The sequence below is a fragment of the Carcharhinus amblyrhynchos genome, chromosome 11 (genome assembly GCF_965287045.1).
Source record: "Carcharhinus amblyrhynchos chromosome 11, sCarAmb.v2.hapA, whole genome shotgun sequence".
In the NCBI taxonomy this organism is placed as follows: Eukaryota; Metazoa; Chordata; class Chondrichthyes; order Carcharhiniformes; family Carcharhinidae; genus Carcharhinus; species Carcharhinus amblyrhynchos.
This window is the reverse complement of record NC_137334.1, coordinates 23,762,620-23,784,337: the sequence shown is the minus strand read 5'-3', so window position 1 is coordinate 23,784,337 and position 21,718 is coordinate 23,762,620. Positions and strand designations below refer to the sequence as shown.

Here is a 21,718-nt window from a genome sequence, read left to right as displayed (position 1 = left end):
AGTACCCTTCATCATCCAGTAATTCCCCAGAGTGGAGAAGCTGCGACATCTTCTCTGGAGTCTTCATTGATGAAGACCATCCCCACACCCCCACTTCTTGCCTTCAAACAACCACACAACCTCAAACAAGCTATTGTTCGCAGCAAACTACCCAGCCTTCAGGAGAACAGTGACCACAACACCACACAACCCTGCCACTGCAACCTCTGCAAGACGTGCCGGATCATCGACATGGATGACATCATCTCACGTGAGAACACCATCCACCAGGTACATGGTACATACTCTTGCATCTCGACCAACATTATCTACCTAATACGCTGCAGGGAAAGATGTCCCGAAGCATGGTACTTTGATAGGCAAGGGGATTAAGAGTTATGGGGAGAGAGCGGGAATGTGGAACTGAGCCACGACAGATCAGCCATGATCTTACTGAATGGCGGGGCAGGCTCGAAGGGCTAGATGGCCTACTCCTGCTCCTATTTCTTATGTTCTTATGTTCTTATGGTACATTGGAGAGACCATGCAGATGCTATGACAACGGATGAATGAACATCACTCGACAATCACCAGGCAAGACAGCTCCCTTCCTGTTGGCAAACACTTCAGCATTCACGGGCATTCAGCCTCTGACCTTCGGGTAAGCGTTCTCCAAGGCAGCCTTCACGACACACGACAGCGCAGAGTCGCTGAGCAGAGACTGATAGCCAAGTTCCGCATATGAGGACGGCCTCAACTGGGATCTTGGGTTCATGTCACACAATCTGTAACCCTCATGACTTGCTTGATCTTGCAACATTTCACTTACTGTCCTGTCTGGAGACAATACACGTCTCTTTAACCTATGCTTAATGCTATCTCCACTCAAATTGTCTGCATCTTTAAGACTTGAATAGCAGGTTAGCTGTAAAGACTTGCACTCTAATCAGTACTCTGTAAACTGTGTGTGTCTTTATATGCCCTTCTCTGATCAGAACTTCCACACACCTGATGAAGGAACAGCATTGGCAAAAGCTTGTGGGTTTACTACCAAATAAACTGGTTGGACTTTAACCTGGTGTTGTGAGACTTCTTATTGTGTTTACCCCAGTCCAACACTGGCATTTCCACATCTTAGAGCATAGAACATAGAACAATACAGTGCAGTACGGGCCCTTTGGCCCTCAACATTGTGCCGTGCTATGTCCAAACCCAAGATCAAGCTATCCCACTCCCTATCATTCTGATGTGCTCCATGTGCCTATCCAATAACCGCTTGAAAGTTCCTGAAGTGTCTGACTCCACTATCACAGCAGGCAGTGCATTCCTCACCCCAACCACTCTCTGGGTAAAGAATCTACCTCGGACATCCTTCCTGTATCTTCCACCACAAACCTTATAGTCATGTCCCCTAGTAACAGCTACATCCACCCAAGGAAATAGTCTCTACATGTCCACTCTATCTCCCTCATCAGCTTATTAATCTCTATTAAGTCACCTCTCATCCTCCTCCGGTCTAAAGAGAAAAGCCCCAGCTCCCTCAACCTTTCCTCATAAGATCTACCCTTCAAATCAGGCAGCATTCTGGTAAATCTCTGCATTCTCTCCAATGCTTCCACATCCTTCTTATAGTGAGGTGACCAGAACTGCACACAATATTCCAAATGTGGTCTCACCAAAGCCCGGTATAGTTGCAGCATTACCCCATGGCTCTTAAACTCAAAGCCCCTGTTAATAAACGTTCACACACTATAAGCCTTAACTGCCCATCTGAAATAGCCAAGCGAGACACTCAGCTCAAGGGCAATTAGGGATGAGTAACAAATGCAGACTTTGCCAGCGACACCCATATCCCATGAAAGAATAAAGAAGTACGCCAGAGATAGTTGATCATCAGCACATGAACCAGGAGTCACAGTCCGAGGATTCAGGGTAGACCATTTAGGATGGAGATGGGGAAACATTTCTTCACCCAATGAGTGGTAAGCCTGTGGAATTCGTTTCCTCAGGAAATAGTTGATGCCAAAACATTGAATGTACTCAAGAGATGGTTGGATATAGCAGTTGGGACAAAAGGGATCAAAGGTTCTGGAGAGAAACAGGATTAGGCTATTGAGTTGAACAATCAGCCATGATCAGAATGAATGGTGGGCAGGGCAGGCTCGAAGAACATAAGAACATAAGAAATAGGAGCAGGAGTAGGCCATCTAGCCCTTCGAGCCTGCCCTGCCATTCAATAAGATCATGGCTGATCTGTCGTGGCTCAGTTCCACATTCCCGCCCTCTCCCCATAACCCTTAATCCCCTTGCCTATCAAAAACCTATCAATCCGCATCTTAAAAATATTGAGTGAGGCAGCCTCCAGCACTTCAACGCGCAGAGAATTCCAGAGATTCACCACCCTTTGAGTGAAGAAGTTCCTCCTCAACTCTGTTCTAAACCGCCCCCCCTTTATCCTGAGGCTGTGCCCTCTAGTCCTACTGTCCTTTCTGAGCGGGAAGAGCCTCTCCACCTCTATCCTATCCATCCCATTCAACATCTTATACGTCTCAATGAGATCTCCCCTCATTCTTCTAAACTCCAATGAATACAAGCCTAGTTTATTCAGCCTCTCCTCATAGTTCAACCCCCTCAACTCCGGAATCAGCCTAGTAAACCTCTAGGGCCAAATGGCCTCCTCCTGCTCCTATTTTCTATGTTCCTATGTTCTATTTTGAAATGATTTCAGCAGGGATTTGTATTTAATACATCCAGCATTGGGTTTCCTCTGGTTTTGAGAAAAGGACGCAATATTGTGCAGTGTTTAACACAGAGATGGCTGCTCTGAGTTCAGTGCATATAGCCATTGCCTCAGGTCCCTGTGACAAATGTTTTGCAGAGTTCTTGCCAACATTTTTGAGAAGTTTGGAGGCTTTCCATTGGGCCGTGCCATAGATGTTTCAATAGGACATAGAACAAGGAGGCTAATCAGCCCATCGCCATTCCAGCAACCCTTGTGTTGTGGTGATCTCTGCAGGAGCACAAGAGAGAGACACAGCAAACAGATGATGAGATATGGAGAATAGCAGAAAGCGATGAGAAGCAGAGTGATAAAGGTCACAGGAGCGACTGTAGAGACAAAGGTTCATCTTCTTTAACATGCCTGTGAGGTTAATGCTGTCACAGGCTCTGATTAATATACAGATGGTCAGTCAGCAAACTTAAAAATATTACATTTAGCTCTTTCATCCAAATCACTGATGTATAATGTGAATAGCTGGCGCCCACTAGTCACTGCCTGCCATTCTGAAAAATACCAATTTATTCCTACCCTCTGTTTCCTGTCTGCTGACCAATTTTCAATTTTCAATATATTACCCACAATCCCATGCATTTTAATTTTGTATATTAACCTCTTACATGGGACTTTAATAAAAGTTTTCTGAAAATACAAAAACACCACATCTACTGGTTCACCTTTATCTATTCAATTAGTTACATCCTCAAATAAACTCCAGTAGGTTTGTCAAATGAGATTTTCCTTTCATAAATCCATGTTAATTTTATCTAATCCAGTTGATAATTCCTAACATTCCTTCAACCACACAAACCCAAACAATGGGACCCGTCGTCAGCTGGCATTTAGCATGAAACAAGGGGAGTGGGCACTCAGGATACAGTATTGTGTAAGATATGGAAATTATAAATATGGAAACGTAACAGCAACATAACATTTTATCAAATACCCATGTGCATACCCTTAGTGAATCACAATTGCTGTAACTTGTGCTTCCTGGTTTTATGTGTGGTTCATCCTGTGTGTGTGTCCACAGAGGTAGAGACAGGTTATTTGGAGCTTAGCTTTGAAAGCTGAGCTGCTCTTGGTTAACACCCTCCCAGTTTTGGAGCCCCCAAAGACTGCCCCATCACCAGCAGCTGTGCAGGGTCAGACCTGAACATCAAGAGATGAGGCAGTGGGTGGGATGCCGGCTGTCACATCAACACCATTCTGCAGGAATCAGTGACATGGTTGTAACACCTTGACAAGATATCTGCTATCATGGCAAACATTCTCAAAGTTCTCTATACCAGATCCACTAAGGTGGCATGGTGGCACAGTAGTTAGCAAAGCTGCCCCATAGCGCCAGGGATTTGATTCTGACTTTGGGTCACTGTCTGTGCGAAGTGTGCATGTTCTCCCCAAGTCTGTGTGGGTTTCCTCCCACAGTCCAAAGATGTGCGTGTTAGGCTGATTGGCCATGCTAAATTGCCCTTTCATGTTCAGGGGACTATCATGGTAAATATGTGGAGTTATAGGGTTAGGGCCTGGGTAGGATTGTGGTCGATGCAGACTCGATGGGCCAAATGGCCTCCTCATGCACTGTAGGTTTTCTATGATTGACTTGACTTCCTCCACCATTTCCATTATTGTAGAGAGTGGGTGTGACAAAGAACAAAGAACAAAAACAGCCCGGGAAACAGGCCCTTCGGCCCAACGAGCCCGCGCTGCCATTTTAACACTACCAGTCCCCCCCTCCACCCATGACCCTTATCTATTGTTTTATGGCCATCCACATTGAGGGAAACTAATTTAGGGACAATTTATTACCTCCAATCAGCCTAATAGCACATCTTTGGGGTATGGGAGGAAACCGGAGCACCCGGAGAAAACCCACGCAAGCATGGGGAGAATGCGCAAACTCCCGCAGACACTGGCCCAAATCCATGTGTCTGCACAGCAAACAGTGATAGTCACTGAACTGTCGTCTTGCCCAGCATCTGGTCCAGTTTAAGCACACACTAACGACATGAAGCACGAGGCCAATCTCGAACAACCAAGTACAACCCATCGCATGTATGCCCCTCTTTGGACAACAAGGCAGACCGACTTAAAACCTGTGAATGAAAAGAGAAAAAACATTATTATCATACCATATCCATTTACCTTACCAGGGATGCCCCAATGCCAATGAACCTTATTTAAAACAATCTCCTATATCCACCCATCTCCAACCCTCTCATGTGCCTGTCTAAGTTACTCTTAAACAACTCTAGCATGCTTGCCTCCACCGCCTTACTTGGCACAGCAGTCCATACGCTCACTACCCTCTGTGTGAAAAACTTCCCTCTAATATCTGTGTTATTCCTCTCCCCCCTCACCTTAAGCCCATGGCCCCTCGTACTGTGTGTCTCTAACATAGGAAATAGCTTACCTCTGTTTACTCTATCTATACCCTTCATAATCTTATATACCTAGAACATAGAACATAGAGCATTACAGCGCAGAACAGGCCCTTCGGCCCACGATGTTGCGCCGACCAATTAAGAAAAAGCAATGACCCTCTAACCTAAACCAATCCCTTTCCATCCATAAACCTATCCACGGACCTCTTAAACGCCCCCAAACTAGGCGCATCTACAACTGCAGCAGGCAGGGCATTCCATTCCCCCACCACCCTCTGGGTAAAGAACCTACCTCTGACATCCGTCCTATAACTACCACCCCTTAACTTAAAGCTATGTCCCCTCGTGCTAGCTTTCTCCATCCGAGGAAAAAGGCTATCACTGTTCACCCTATCTAAACCTCTAATCATCTTGTATGTTTCAATAAGGTCTCCTCTTAGCCGCCTTCTTTCTAACGAAAACAACCTCAAATCCCTCAGTCTCTCCTCATAGGACCTTCCCTCCATACCAGGCAACATCCTGGTAAACCTCCTCTGCACCCTCTCCAATGCCTCCACGTCCTTCCTATAATGTGGGGACCAGAACTGTACACAATACTCCAAGTGCGGCCGCACCAGAGTTTTGTACAGTTGCAACATGACGTTGCGGCTCCTAAATTCAATCCCCCTACCAATAAACGCCAAGACACCGTATGCCTTCCTAACAACCTTATCGACTTGATTTCCAACTTTCAGGGATCTATGCACATATACACCTAGATCCCTCTGTTCGTCAACACTATTCAGAGTCCTACCGTTAGCCCTATACTCTACACATCTGTTATTCCTGCCAAAGTGAATTACCTCACACTTTTCCGCATTAAACTCCATCTGCCACCTCTCGGCCCAGCTCTGCAACTTGTCCAAGTCTCTCTGTAAACTATGATACCCCTCTTCACTATCTACCACTCCTCCGACTTTGGTGTCGTCAGCAAATTTACTAATCCATCCTTCTATACCCTCATCCAGATCATTTATAAAAATTACAAACAGCAGTGGCCCCAAAACAGATCCCTGAGGCCCACTACTTGTAACCGAACTCCATGACGAATACTTTCCATCAACCACCACCCTCTGTCTTCTATCAGCTAGCCAATTCCTGATCCAATTAACTAAATCACCCTCAATCCCATACATCTGCATTTTCTGCAGAAGCCTTCCATGGTGAACCTTATCAAAGAGCCCCAATTTGTTCAATCTTTCCTCATAACCCAGTCCTTCCATACCAGGCAACAGTCTGGTAAACCTCCTCTGCACTCTCTCCAGAGTCTCCACGTCCTTCCGGTAGTAAGGCGACCAGAACTGGACGCAGTACTCTAAATGCGGCCTAACCAACGTCCTATACAACTGCAACATTAAACTCCAGCTCTTATATTCTATACCCCTTCCTATAAAGGCTAACATACCACAGGCTTTCTTCACAACCTTCTCCACTTGTCCTGCCACCTTCAAAGACTTGTGCACTTGCACCCCCAGGTCTCGCTGCGATTCTATACTCCTTATGGGCTTACCCTTTATCAAATAACTCCCCCCTACATTATTCCAGCCAAAATGCATTTCTCATGTTGCAAACACTTCTAGAATTCTCTTTCTTGATGGTTCCTCCAGTCCAGCTATGCAGAGTTTAGACTTGGCTGCTCACCTCATGATTTGGACATTTCACAGTTGTCCCTCGCTGCCAACAATGCCAATGCTCCCGAGTGAGGTGTCTTTTCGGGGAAGCTCAGATAAATATTTGAGCAACAAAAAGAGGCAGGGCTGAGAAAAGAGAGCAGGACTCTGACTTCAATTAATCATCATTCTCACAAAAAACCGACATTGACTCAATGGGCCAGTTGCCTCTTTATTGACTCTGAACATTTCTGGATCTTTTTCTGCAGTAAGCTGCTTTTGTCTCTTGTAAAACTGTGATCAAACCAGAAAACGGAAGCTGTCCAATGGAACACCAAGCTGATATTTTGGTCCTAGACAGCAATTGTCTGCAGCCTACTAAATCCTGAAAGTTCCACCAAATCCAATCCTGAACTAACATTTACAATCATCCAATTCCATCATGTGTAACACAGGAGAGTCCACAGTATTACCATGGCTTTGGTGTGGATTTCAATTGGTGTTGATTTTTTAATATTTCTGCTTGCTAACAAACGCCAATATCAATTGGGGCAATTCCCTCTTCTTTACACCCTCCCACCCCATCCCCCCACCCCATTCTCCCCCACTCCCCAATCCTACTAACTGTGGACAATTATTGCAGCAGGAGCATTGTTCAGGCTGGGCTACCTAACAAAGGCCACAGATAGGAAACAGGGAGGCCCCATATTCAATCAGGCCAACACAGGGTCTTGGCCTTTGGCTAATATCAAGTATAGTATCGACGTGCTGTGCTTCTTTGAAGCCATTAGGTTACATTTTAGTTTCATTTGGAGCAATTTTTAAAAGCGGCATCCCTGCCTTTTGTCTAAGATGCAAATGAAATCAAGCCTTGGAAGAGGAGCTATGCCTACTCCAATCAGCTTGGATCATGTAGATCAAGCCCAAGTCAGGAGGTGAGAACCCTGTCTTGTCAGCTTGGATCGGGAATTTCTCAACTTCATGAGACTCTGAATTGGACTTGATTGGATTGAATTGGAATAAAAACAAAAAAAACAGGGCAGAACAGTGGTTAGCACTGCTGCCTCACAGCATCAGGGACCTGGGTTCAATTCCAGCCTTGAGTGACTGTGTAAAGTTTGCACATTCTGCCCGTGTCTTTATGGGTTTCCTCTGGTGCTCCGATTTCCTCCCACAGTCCAAAGATGTGTAGGTTGAATGGATTGAATCATGGAATCCCTACAGTGCAGAAAGAGGCCAGTCGGTCTGTCAAGCCTGTACTGACAACAATCCCACTCAACCCCTATCCCCATAACCTCACGTATTTACCCTAACACTGAAGGACAATTGAGCATGGCCAATCAACCTAACCGGCATTTCTTTGGACCATGGGAGGAAGCTGGAACATGCAGAGGAAACCCACGTGGACATGGTGGTAAATTGCCCCTTAATGTCAAGGGAACATGTGTGGGGTTACGGGGATAGGGGGCAGGCTTGATGGGCCAAATAACCTCCTTCTACACTGTGGAGATGGTATGGAATTCCCACAAAACTCTCCCAATCATCCATCCTGTCCTTGAAACTACAGAGTAAAAAATGTGATAAGCGCTGATGACGTTTTTCTAGAATTTCCACAGATCTTTAACTGGACAATGCTGAAAATCCCAAGAGGAATTGATAGTCTACAACAGAAACGGAGAAACCAGTAGAAAATCAAAAATCAATATAGGAGTGAGAATCCGACCTGATTTCAATTTCTGTTGGCTTTACTCAATCCTGTTAACTCTTTACTCAAAGTCTGTCCATCGTAATTAGCTATTTATAAGCAATGGATTCCTACTGTCTTATGTTACCTCATGTTGATGAATTCTAATTGTTGGATAATTTATTTTGTAGGTATATAGAATGGTCTCAGTGACATATATGCCCATTTCCTGTCAAGTTTGCCAAGCAGGAAGTTGGTCATCTTTCAGCAGAGGAGAGGGGTTGTAGGGTCAATGTTACATTTCCACAAGCCTGTTTACCTTGGGTTCATTTCCTGCAATGCTCCCCATTCTGGCCAACTGCTGGGCCCACAGTTCTGGCACTTCCTCAACACGTTTATGTGCAATGGCAGCGATTGAGAATATTTTCTGGACATTGAGCATTAAACACGTTTGGGAAATACGTTTGGATGAAATCCATCGCCATGTTGTGAATTAGTTAATCGTTAAAATTGAAAAGGTGTCATGGAAGGGACCTTGTAGATTGACAAAGAGTCCTGAGGGTAAATAATATTTGCCGTTTGCAGCAAGGAAGTGAACAGATTTAATCATAGAATTGCTAAAGAACAGAAGGAGGCCATTTAGCCCATCAAGCCTATACCAATCACAATCCCCCCCAGACCATATTCCCATAACCCCATACATTTACCCTGCTAATCCCTTGAACACTAGGGTCAATTTAGCATGGCCAATCCACTGAACCAGAACATCTTTGCAGTGTGGAAGGAAACTGGAGCTCCCGGGGTAAACCCATGCAGACATGGGGAGAAAATGCAGACTCTGCACAGACATCTAAGGCCAGAATTAAACCCGGGTCCCGGGCGCTGTGAGGCAGCAATGCTAACTACTGTGCCACTGTGCCCTCCTCGCTAAGATTAAATTTAAGATTTACTTCAAACAATGAACACAGCAAGTGATTTGATTTCTCTCAGGTTTTGTGCACTGTGTGTATGTATGCCATGATGGAAGTGTCACAGAGTCGGAGAGGTTCCAATATTGTAAACCTCGATGAGTCAATGACTGGTTAATGTGTAAACTAGTTAACTTTTGAGCCCAGTTATTAATGCAACTTGTTTTAAACAGGTTAAAATAGGCTGCACTGAAATATCACAAACAGAAATGTTTGCGTAGGTGTTTACTGGATCACAGGTGAAACCAAAATCAACTCAAGAGGCTGATCCACCATCAGTAAATACTCCTCTTAAAACCTCAAACTGCCAGTGATTCATGTAAACACGTCCAACTCCCCCTCTGCATATTTCTGTTGATCATGTTGATATATTCTTGTTTATACAGATTGCTAATGACGTGAGGAACAGTAATCTGAATGAGTTAGTGTATTCCACTAGTGTGTGGGAGATGAATGGACCCGGATTGTGAAGGTGCTAAGGCAGCTCTAGTAAACGACTGTATCTCTGCTGATGTTAATCCTGCCCCCTCACTCCTCCAGCACTGACAATTCCCAGAGTTCATTTACTTGCCACACTCTGTGTTATCACCACTTAACATTCGTAGAAAAACACAAAAAATAAAACTAGTCAGGGATATTTACAATCAGTGGAAAGATTGCTTGTGGTTTGGAGGAACTTAGGGTACAAGGGATACTCTATTCAATGGAAATAGTAAAAAAAACACTGAAATACATAAAAAGGTGGGGCTTTCTGCAAGTGGAAATTTGGTGATTTAAATAAAGAGTGGGAGCAGAGAGGGAAAAAGACCACCTGGAACCTCAAAGTGCTGGACATTTAATAATGTAGTCTAAAGAACAGTGACTGCTACACTGCTCATGGAGTCAGATATTTTACACACAGCAAGATCCCATAAACAGCAATAGGAATGAATTTTTGGGAGAAGTTGGTTAAGGGATGATTGAATTTGATCATCAATTTCCACCTTGAATAGAACCGTGATTTAGGCCGGGAATCTCTGATCTTACCCGCGATTGGGAATTTCCAATCTTGCCCGACGCTGGGATTCTCCGATCTCACTGCAGTGAATGGAGATTTGGCTCAGCTCCAGATTCTCTGTTCTGACTGGCAGAGGTAATGGGGAAAATGAGATCAGAGAATTCCAGCCTCAGTCTCCCTTCTGCAGCAACTAATATAATAACTGATAGTGCAGAGAATTCACAAATTTAATGGAGGTGTTGTTGTAAACTTTTTGATTTGTTTTATTATTGTCACATGTATTAGTATACAGTGAAACGTATTGTTTCTTGCATGCTGAACAGACAAAGCATACCATTCATAGAGAAGGAAAAGAGAGGGTGCAGAATGTAGTGTTACAGCCATAGCTAGGATGTAGAGAAAGATCAACTTAATGTGAGATAAGGCCATTCAAAAGTCTGACATCAGCAGGGAAGAAGCTGTTCTTGAGTCGGTTGGTATGTATCTTTTATATCTTTTTCCTGATGGAAGAAGATAGCGGAGAGAATGTGTGGGGTGTGTGGGGTCCTTGATTATGCTGGCTGCTTTTCTGAGGCAGCGGGAAGCGTAGACAAAGTTAATGGATGGGAGGCTGGTTTGCGTGATGGATTGGGCTATGTTCGCAACCCTTTGTAGTTTCTTGTTGGCTTGGACAAAGCAGAAGCCATACCGCGCTGTGACAGATTTAGACAGGATGCTTTCTATGGTGCATCTGTAAAAATAAAGAATTGCGTCCTTAAATAAATGTTGGAGAAGGTCTTAAAGCCCAGCTATCAAACTGAGAAGGAGAATATTTCTAGATTGGCTAGACTAACATCAGCTTTCACAGAAATTAATCCCTGCCACACTTTCCTCCTTGAATTTTTTTTTTGTTTGTTCCTTTAAACATGAGTGTATATCGTGTTGATAGGGAAATGAATTTTGGACTGAATTGTTCTGATTTTTGTTCTGAACAATAACCCCAACCACGTATAACAGTTACTGACTTCTTTTCTGTGCAGACTACCATCTTGAACCAGGAACAATGGGATCAAATGTTGGCAGTTACCGGATTGACTGGTAAGAAATCCATCAAAGTAAATTCAGCTGAAAACAAACAACAATTCCCAGACAAAGGACAAGAATGGGTTGTGCAATATTAATAATGAGCACATTATATCATTTGAATAAGTTAATGGTTGGGGACAGTTATAGAACAAAGAGACTGAGGGGTACAGGTTCATAGCTCCTTGAAATTGGAGTCACAGGTGGACAGGATGGTGAACAAAGAACAAAGAACAAAGAACAACCCAGCACGGGAAACAGGCCCTTCGGCCCAACGAGCCCGCGCCGCCGCATCACCCTACACCTATTCTACCCTGCATGTCTACGAATGGGACCCTACTCAGTCAGATTCAGGGAAGAAATAGTGTCAATTTGGTAGAAACCGATTAGCCTAAGAGCACATCTTTGGGGTGTGGGAGGAAACCGGAGCGCCCGGAGGAAACCCACGCATCCACAGGGAGAATGCGCAAACTCCCACAGACACAGGCCCAAATCCATGTATCTGCACAGCTAGCAGTGCTAGTCACTGAGCTGTTGTGGCGCCCGTCTATCGGTCCAGGATCAAGCACACACACCGACATGAAGTACTAGGCCACTCCTGGACTTCCAAGAGCAGCCCACGCACGACCCGCCGTGTGCATGCCCCTCGCTTGACACGAGGTGGACCTCCACCTGTGGAATAAAGACAAAAAATATTAATCATACAGCCTGCCCTTCCGGTGTCTCCCGAGGTTTAACCCTATTTAATAGCCCCTACCATATCCCTCCATTCTCGTTTCACTCATGTGCCTATCTAACTGCATCTTAAACGAGTCCAACGTTCCTGCCTCCACCACCCTACTCGGTAGCGCATTCCAGACCCCCACAACTCTCTGCGTAAAGAACCTTCTTCTTACCTCCAAATTATACCTCCCCCCCCTCACCCTTAAGTGATGACCTCTCGTGTTCGTACCCAGTCTAGGGAGCAGTCTCTCACTATTAACTCTATCTATTCCCTTCAGTATCTTATATACCTCTATCATGTCCCCTCTCAATCTCCGTCTTTCCAAGGAGAATAGCCCCAGTCTCTTCAATCTCTCCTCGTAACCCAGTCCCCCCATGCCAGGCAACATCCTGGTAAACCTCCTCTGCACCCTTTCCAGAGACTCCACGTCCTTCCGGTAGTAAGGTGACCAGAACTGGACGCAGTACTCCAAATGCGGTCTAACCAACGTTCTGTATAACTGAAGCATTAGACGGCAGCTTTTATACTCTAAGCCCCTTCCTATAAAGGCTAACATCCCATAAGCCTTCCTAACAACGTTCTCCACTTGTGACGCAACCTTCATGGATTTGTGAACCTGCACTCCCAGGTCCCTCTGTACGTCTATACTCCTAATCGGCCTACCTTTTATCACATAGCTCCTCTCTGCATTATTCCGTCCAAAATGCATCACCTTGCATTTGTCAGGATTAAATGCCATCTGCCACCTATCTGCCCACTGCACCAACCTATCTATATCCTGTTGTATCACCTGACAATCCAGTTCCGTACCCGCCAACCCTGCCATCTTGGTGTCATCAGCAAACTTGCTGATCACACCACCTACGCCCTCTTCTAAGTCATTTATGTAGACTACAAAGAGGAGAGGTCCCAGTACTGAGCCCTGCGGCACACCACTGGTCACTGGCCTCCAGCCCGACAAGGTACCCTCCACAACTACCCTCTGTCTCCTATTTCCCAGCCAGTTCTCAATCCACCTAGCTACCTGGCCTCGTATCCCATGCGCCTTAACCTTTTCTACCAGCCTACCGTGAGGGACTTTGTCAAACGCCTTACTGAAATCCATATAGATGACATCAACGGCTCTCCCATCGTCAACCGTTTTTGTCACCTCCTCAAAGAATTCCACCAGATTCGTAAGGCAAGACCTCCCTCTAACAAAGCCATGTTGCGTATCCCTAATCAGATCGCAACGCTCCAAATGCTCATACATCCTACCCCTAAGTATTTTTTCCATTAACTTCCCTACCACCGACGTCAAACTCACCGGCCTATAATTCCCAGGGTTATCCTTACTACCTTTTTTGAACAACGGGACCACATTTGCTACCCTCCAGTCTTCTGGGACCTCACCTGTGTCCAAAGAAGAGACAAAGATGTGCGCCAGAGGCCCAGCAATTTCATCTTTCGCCTCCCTAAGCAGCCTGGGATAAATACCATCAGGCCCCGGAGCTTTATCCGTCCTTACGCTACCTAAAAGCCCTAGCACTTCCTCTCTCGTAATAACTATATCCTGCAACTGAACCTCCGCTCCCTCCAAGAGACCGCACGATTCCGAACCCCTCTCCTTCGTGAATACCGACGCAAAGTATTCATTCAGGAGCTCCCCCATTCCCTCCGACTCAATACACAACTCTCCACTCTTGTCCCTAAGAGGACCAATTTTCCCTCTAACTACTCTCTTGCCTCTAATATAGGAATAAAATGCCTTAGGATTTTCCTTAATCCTACCAGCCAAAGCCATCTCATGCCCTCTCTTCGCCCTTCTAATTCCCCTTTTTGGCTCCCTCCTACTCTCTCTATATTCCTCCAGCGCACACTCCGTACCCATTTGTTTTGACCTAACATACGCCTCCCTCTTCTTCCTGACCAAGTCTTCAATATCCCCCGTAATCCACGGCTCTCTAATCCTACCTTTCCCATCCTTTCGCTTAACCGGAACATACCTCCCCTGCAACCATTTCATTTTGTCCCTAAAAGCCTCCCACTTGCCAACTGTGGACTTGCCAGCTAACAGTCCCTCCCAGTCAGTTTGCTGCAGCTCCCTCCTAATCCTGCCATAGCTCGCCTTTCCCCAGTTCAGCACATTCCCGTTTGGACGGCACTCGTCCCTTTCCATTTTTATCCTAAAGTAGACGGACTTGTGGTCACTGTTCGCCACATGTTCGCCTACCTCTACCTCACCCACCTGCCCCGGCTCGTTTCCCAACACTAAATCCAGTATAGCCCCTCCCCTAGTCGGGCTAGTTACATACTGTTCTAGCGACCCTTCCATAACACATTTCACAAATTCCTCTCCCTCCGTACCCCCAGCTCTAGGCCCCCTCCAATTCACTCCGGGAAAATTAAAATCACCCACTACAACCACTCTATTCTTCCTGCACCTGTCCAAAATGCCCCTGCAAATGCCTTCCTCCACTGACTTTGGGCTGTTGGGTGGCCTATAGTACACCCCTAGCAATGTGATCTCTCCCTTTTTATTCCTCAACTCCACCCACAGCGACTCAATCCCTATCTCTTCCATATCGCCCTCCCTCTGCACTACTGTGATGTTTTCCTTGACTAACAGTGCCACCCCTCCACCTCTCTTCAACCCTCCTCTGTCACACCTAAAACACCTGTACCCAGGAACATTCAGCTGCCAGTCCTGCCCTTCCCGTAACCACGTCTCCGTTACAGCCACCACATCCAACTGCCTCACAAACATCAAGGCCCTAAGCTCATCCGTTTTCCCTGCCACACTCCTAGCATTGAAACAGACACAGTTCAACCCACAAGCGTCCCTCGGAACGACCTTCTCCCTTATAATTTTCCTTTCACCCGTCTCTCTCCCAGCCACCTCCCCACCCCCCCTCCCTATTAGTTTAAATCATTCCTGAACACCCCAGCTAACCTCCCTGCTAAGACACTAGTCCCCCTCCCGTTCAAATCCTCCCCACCCCTCCTGTACAATTGCCTTTCTCTCCTAAACACCTCCCAGTGATCCACATAAGTAAACCCCTCTACCCTACACCAGTCCCTCAACCATGCATTCAACTGCATGATCTCGTCATTCTTAGCCCTGCTAGTACTGGGCAGCAACCCAGACAGTGCCACCCTAGAGGTCCTGCTCTTTAGTTTGGCCCCCAACTCCCTAAATTGCCTACGGACCTCTCCCCTACTCCTCCTTCCTATATCCCCCTTCCCTACGTGTACTATGACCTCTGCCTGGGTCCCCTCCCCTTTCAAAATTCCCTCTACCCTTTCCATTATATCTTTTACCCCTGCTCCAGGGAGACAGACCACCATCCTGGAGTCGCGCCCTTGCCCACAGAACCTCCTATCAATCCCTCGGACCCTCCCATCCCCTACCACTATCACCTTACCAGCCCCCTTCCGTCCCTCTAAGTCATTCTCCCCTTCCTTCCTATTTTTCTGTGCCCCTGCCGACGAACCTTGGGGGGCCTCCGGGGAGGCCGGGGGACCCTGACTACTCTTCTTCTTCCTCTTTCCCCTACTAACAGTCGTCCATCCTCCCTTCTCTTCAGCCCTTGAGACCTCCTCCTGCTCATGTTTCCCAGCCATTATCTCCTCGTTCTCCCTGACTAGAAACGCATCTTCCAGTCGCCCCTCGAGTTGCCTGACCCGGGCCCTCAATCGCTGCAGTTCTAAACATTTACTGCAGATGTGTACCTTGGGGACCCGTGACACCACCAGGAACTCCCACATGTGGCACCGGACGCAACTTACATTCCTCCCTATATTCCCTACCATGTCCCAACCTCCTGTAAGTGCCCAAGGTAGAAATCTGTCACTCACCTTCTCCAAGCCTGCACTTGCCTAAGCCCAAGAAGGCATTCAGCATGCTTTGTTTCAATGGTCAGAACATTGAATACAGGAGTTGGGACGTCTTGTTGAAGTTGTACAAGACATTGATAAGGTCACACTTGGAATACTGTATACAGTTCTGGTCACCCTATTAAAGAGAGGATATTATTAAACTAGAAAGAGTGCAGAAAAGATTTACTGGGATGCTACCAGGACTTGACAGTTTGAGTTATAAAGAGAGGCTGGATAGACTGGAACTTTTTTCCCTGGAGCATAAGAGGCTTGGGATTGATTTTATAGAAGTCTATAAAATAATGAAGGGCGTAGATACAAACATAGAACATAGAACATAGAACATTACAGCGCAGAACAGGCCCTTCGGCCCACGATGTTGTGCCGACCAGTTACAAAAACAATGACCCACTAGCCTATACCAATCCCTTTTCGTCCATAAACCTATCCATAGATCTCTTAAACGCCCCCAAACTAGGCGCATTTACAACTGCAGCAGGCAGGGCATTCCAATCCCTCACCACCCGCTGAGTAAAGAACCTACCCCTGACATCCGTCCTGTAGCTACCCCCCCTTAATTTAAAGCCATGCCCCCTCGTGCTAGCTTTCTCCATCCGAGGAAAAAGGCTATCACTATCCACCCTATCTAAACCTCTAATCATCTTATATGTTTCAATAAGATCCCCTCTTAGCTGCCTTCTTTCCAATGAAAACAACCCTAAATCCCTCAGTCTCTCCTCGTAGGACCTCCCCACCATACCAGGCAACATCCTAGTAAACCTCCTCTGCACCCTCTCCAAAGCCTCCACATCCTTCTTGTAATGTGGGGACCAGAACTGCACACAGTACTCCGAGTGCGGCCGCACCAGAGTAGTGTACAGTTGCAACATTACGCTGCGACTCCTAAATTCAATCCCCCTACCAATAAACGCCAAGATAAGGTCAACATCTTTTCCCATAGGTAGGGGAGTCTAAAATCAGAGGGCATAGGTTTAGGGTGAGAGACACAAAAGGATGCAGGGGGTAATTTTTTTCACACAGAGGGTGTTGGGTATCTGGAACAAGCTACCAGAAATAGTAGTAGAGGCGGGTACAATTTTGACTTTTAAAAAGCAAGTTACATGGGTAAGATGGATATAGAGGGATATGGGCCAAACGTGGACAACTGGGACTAGCTTGGTGGTAAATAAAAAGGGCAACATGGACAGTTGGGCCAAATGGCCTGTTTCTGTGCTGTAAACTTCTATGATTCTAATAAAATTCTGATTAACAAAAGTATTTAGAATAGATAAATTCACATCTTTATTGAAATTGAACTGAAGTGGCTCTGAGTATATTAACATATCTCATACTAATTTTGCACAAGAAGATTTCAACCCATGTTTGATAAGGTTAATGTCATCTTAAACTTCTGCAGAGATGAAGAGTTGTTAAAATTGCAAATGGCCTAATTCAGCAGCAGACAATGGTTGTGGAAGGCAATTGGAGTCGGCAAAAATGGAACTTCTGGGGTGGGGGGATGGGTGGTGGTCAAAGACAATGACTTCAGTCTTCCCATATTTAGCCATTGGGTCTCAGAGGCCTCCAGCCTATTGCCTCTGCGCTGGTCAAAGACAAATCACCGAACTATTCTAATGCTATTTCCCTGCACTGAGCCAAAGCCTTGTGTGTCTTGGTATCACAACTGCACATCGAAATACTTCTTAAATGTTCATAAAATCCTTACAGTGCAAAAGGAGGCCATTTGGTCCATCAAGCTTCTCACAGAATTACTACAGTACAGAAAGAAGCCATTTGGCCCATCACGTCTGTATCAACCACAATGCCACCCAGTCCCTATCCCCATACCTCTACATATTTACCCACTAATCCCTCTAACCTGCGTATCTCAGGACACTAAGGGCAATTTTTAGCACAGTCAATCAACCTAACCCGCACATCTTTGGACTGTGGGAGGAAACTGGAGCACCCGGAGGAAGTCCACACAGACACGAGGAGTATGTGCAAACTCCACACAGACAGCGACCCAAGCTGGGAATCAAACACAGGTCCCTGGGGCTGAGAAGCAGCAATGCTACCAATGCTACCACTGTGCTACCAGGCTGCCCTGACAACAAGCCCATCCAGGCTCTATCCACATATATTTATTAAGTCCCTTTGAGATGAAAGGGCAATTTAGCATGGCCAACCAACCTAACCTCCACATCTTTGGAGTGTGGGAGGAAACAAAAGCTCCTGGAGGAAACCCATACAGACATGGGGAGAATGTGCAAACTCCACACAGACAGTGACCCAAACCGGGAATTGAACCTGGGTCCCTGACGCTTTGAGGCAGCTGTGCTAACCACTGTGCCATCTGCCACCCCAAATATTCTGAGGGTCTTTGCCTCTGCCACCCTTTCGGGCAGTGAGTTCCAGACTCCCACCATCCTCTGGGCAAAAGCTTTATTGGGTTGGATGCTGGATATAAATTCACATTGGAAAGTCATTGCCATGGCTTTCCACCTACTTCTGGCAACAGGCAGGAAGGATGGCAACAAACTTGCATTTCTGTCGTGTTCCTAATGTACAAAAAAATCTGAAGGCATATATTAAATTACCACAGAGATGAAAGGTATGCTGAAATTGCAAACAGTCCAATTCAACAGGAGATAACGGTGAGAGAAAAACTCAATGCTGAACCAATGACAGAGGCTGAAAGGGAAGAAGCTGGGTTTGAAAGCCTGTCTCTAAGCAGGAGAGGAAAGTGGAGAGTTTTAAAAAGTGACTTCCAGAGAGCTTGAGGCAAAAGGCAATGAAGGTCTAACCACCAAGATGGGTGGCATAGTGGCTAGCACTGCTGCCTCACTACGCCAGGGACCCAGGTTCAATTCCGGCCTCGGGTCACTGTCTGGGTGGAGTTTGCACATTCACACCGTGTCTGTGTGGGTTTCCTCTGGGTGCTCCAGTTTCCTCCCATACTCCAAATATGTGCAGGTTAGGTTGATTGGCCATGATTAATTGATCCTTATTGCCAGTGGGATTAGGAAATATATGGGGGTATGGGGATAGGACAGGATCTGGGTGGGATTGTTGTCAATGCAGACTCAGTGGGCCGAATGGCCTCCTTCTGGATTGTAGATTGTATGAATGTGGGAGGGTCATGCAATTGCTGAAGGAGATTACAGAAATGGAGAGAGATGAAACTATGGAAGAACTTAAACTTAAGGATAGCGCTGTGTAAATTTACGATGTTAATAGATTGGAAGGTCTGTGAAACCAGAAGTAATAGAGTCATACAACAATACAGCACAGAAACAGGCCCATTGTCCATGCTTACAAAAATGTTCTTTGGGAAACAGATTACAAACTACTTCCTAAAAATCACTATACTTTGCTTCCAATGCTGAGTGAATTTGTATTCATCCTGCCACTTTACCCATATTCCGTATGCTTCCACATCTTCTTAATAAAACTTGCGCAGCTCTTTGCGAAATGCCTTCTGAAACCAACCTTTAATTGTACTGGTTTAGAAGGGCTTGGTGTGGGGCACATGTAAGCAACAACGCAATGGATGAGTGATCACTTACAGAATAGCTTGGGAAGCTAAAAAGGAAAACATTGGAATAATACGATCTGGAAGTGACACAGGCAGGAGTGAGGATTTCAATGGCAGATGGGATGGAGGAAGGCAATGTGATGACGGTGGGAATAGGCAGTGTTGGAGTCATAAAGCCATCTCAGAGTTGAACAGGGTACTGAAGTTGCAGGCAGTCGGCTGAGGAAGGATTGGAGTAGGCATCAAAGGAACATTTTTGGTGTGGGTCAGAGACAATGGCTGGAATTCTCTGGCCATTCACGCCAGTGGGATTCTTGTCCCTCCAGTAGCGCACTCCCACCCTCGGGTCTTCTGGCCGTGTGGGGTGCCTTTAAAAGGAAATTCCATTGACAGCGGTGTGAGCAGAGTGGTAACAGCTTGCGGCCTCCCACTGCTGAGAGACACCTGACTGGGAGGCCATCTCACCCAATGACTTCAATCTTCCCGACATTGAGCCAGAGGAAATTTTAGGTCATCCAAGATTGGATGCAGGATAAACATTCTGATTGCACAGAAACTGGGCACTGTGCTTTTGCTGGGGGAATCTCTACACAGAAGATCCATAAAGGTTTGCAGTCAGTAAAGAGGCAACTGTGTCAATGTTGGCTTTCTGTGAGACTGATGATTAACTGAACTCATAGCCCTTTCCACAGAGGAATGGATATGGGAGCATCATTTCTGCATGCACATATCCAGAAATAGCAAATAGCCAATAAATTCAAACAGACTTACGTACAAGTGTTTAAGAGTAAAAAAACTTGGAGGAGGGGGCTAAAGGGTGGGTCAGTAAATTTGCTGATGACACCAAGATTGGTGGAGTAGTGGATGAAGTGGAGGGTGTTGTAGGCTGCAAAGAGACATTGATAGGATGCAGAGCTGGGCTGAAAAATGGCAGATGGAGTTTAACCCTGATAAGTGTGAGGTGCTTCATTTTGGTAGGACACATTTGAATGCAGATTACAGGGTCATGGCAGGGTTCTGAGGAATGTGGAGGAACAGAGAGATCTTGGGGTTCATATCCACAGATCTCTGAAGGTTGGTACTCAAGTGGATAGAGCCGTGAAGGAGGCCTATAATGTGTTAGCATTTATTGACAGGGGGCTTGAGTTTAAGAGCTGTGGGCTTATGCACCAACTGTACAGGACCTTGGTGAGACCGCATTTGGAATATTGTGTACAGTTCTGGTCATCTCACTATAAGAAGGATGTGCAAGCATTGGAGAGAGTGCAGAGGAGATTTACCAGGATGCTGCCTAGCTTGGAGGGTAGGTCTTATGAGGAAAGATTGAGGGAGCTAGGGCTTTTCTCTTTAGAGCAGAGGAGGATGAGAGCCAACATAGAGGTTTATAAGATGATGAGGGGGATAGATAGTCTCTGAACATCCTCTCTATTTCCTCAGATGGATGTAGCTGTTACTAGGGCGCATAACTATAATGTTCATGGTGGGAGATATAGGAGGGATGTCCGAAGTAGGTTCTTTACTCAGAGTGGTTGGGGTGTGGAATGCACTGCCTGCTGTGATAGTGGAGTCAGACACTTTAGGAACTTTCAAGTGGTTATTGGAACACACCAGAATGATAGGGAGTGGGATAGCTTGATCTTGGTTTCAGACAAAGCTCAGCACAACATCAAGGGCCAAAAGACCTGTACTGTGCCGTTCTGTCCTATGTCCTATTTAAATGTTTGATATTGTTGTACAGCTTTAATTTAAACACCTTCCATGCATTCCAGTTTAATGAGACAAACAAGGACATTAATTCATTTTTTTTATTTAACACTTCCAGCCCCAACTCAAAAACTCTCAACTGAACTTTAACTATTGAAAATAGACATTACTAAGTTTAGGAAAACCTGGCCGAGAAATAGAATCTATCTACTTCTTCTCTGAAGCATCCTTCAGGGTACAAGCATCTTGTGGTGATTGGTTTTTGCTTAGAATCTCTACAGTGCAGAAGGAGGCCATTTGGCCCAGCGAGTCAGTACTGACCTCAATCCCACGCAGGCCCTAATCCTGTAACCCCATACGTTTCCCCTCTAATCCCCCTGACACTAGTGTCA

At 45.8% G+C, this 21,718-nt stretch overlaps 1 protein-coding gene across 1 annotated transcript in view; it reads left to right on the top strand.

Annotated features, from left to right (window-relative positions):
* Window positions 1–21,718, top strand: part of LOC145349683 (thioredoxin domain-containing protein 6-like) — a 71,189-nt gene that overhangs the window by 4,186 nt on the left and 45,285 nt on the right. Inside the window, exon 2 of the mRNA XM_080198211.1 lies at window positions 11,460–11,517. Coding sequence (XP_080054337.1) covers window positions 11,460–11,517 — 58 coding nt within the window. The remainder of the gene's footprint in view (window positions 1–11,459; window positions 11,518–21,718) is intronic.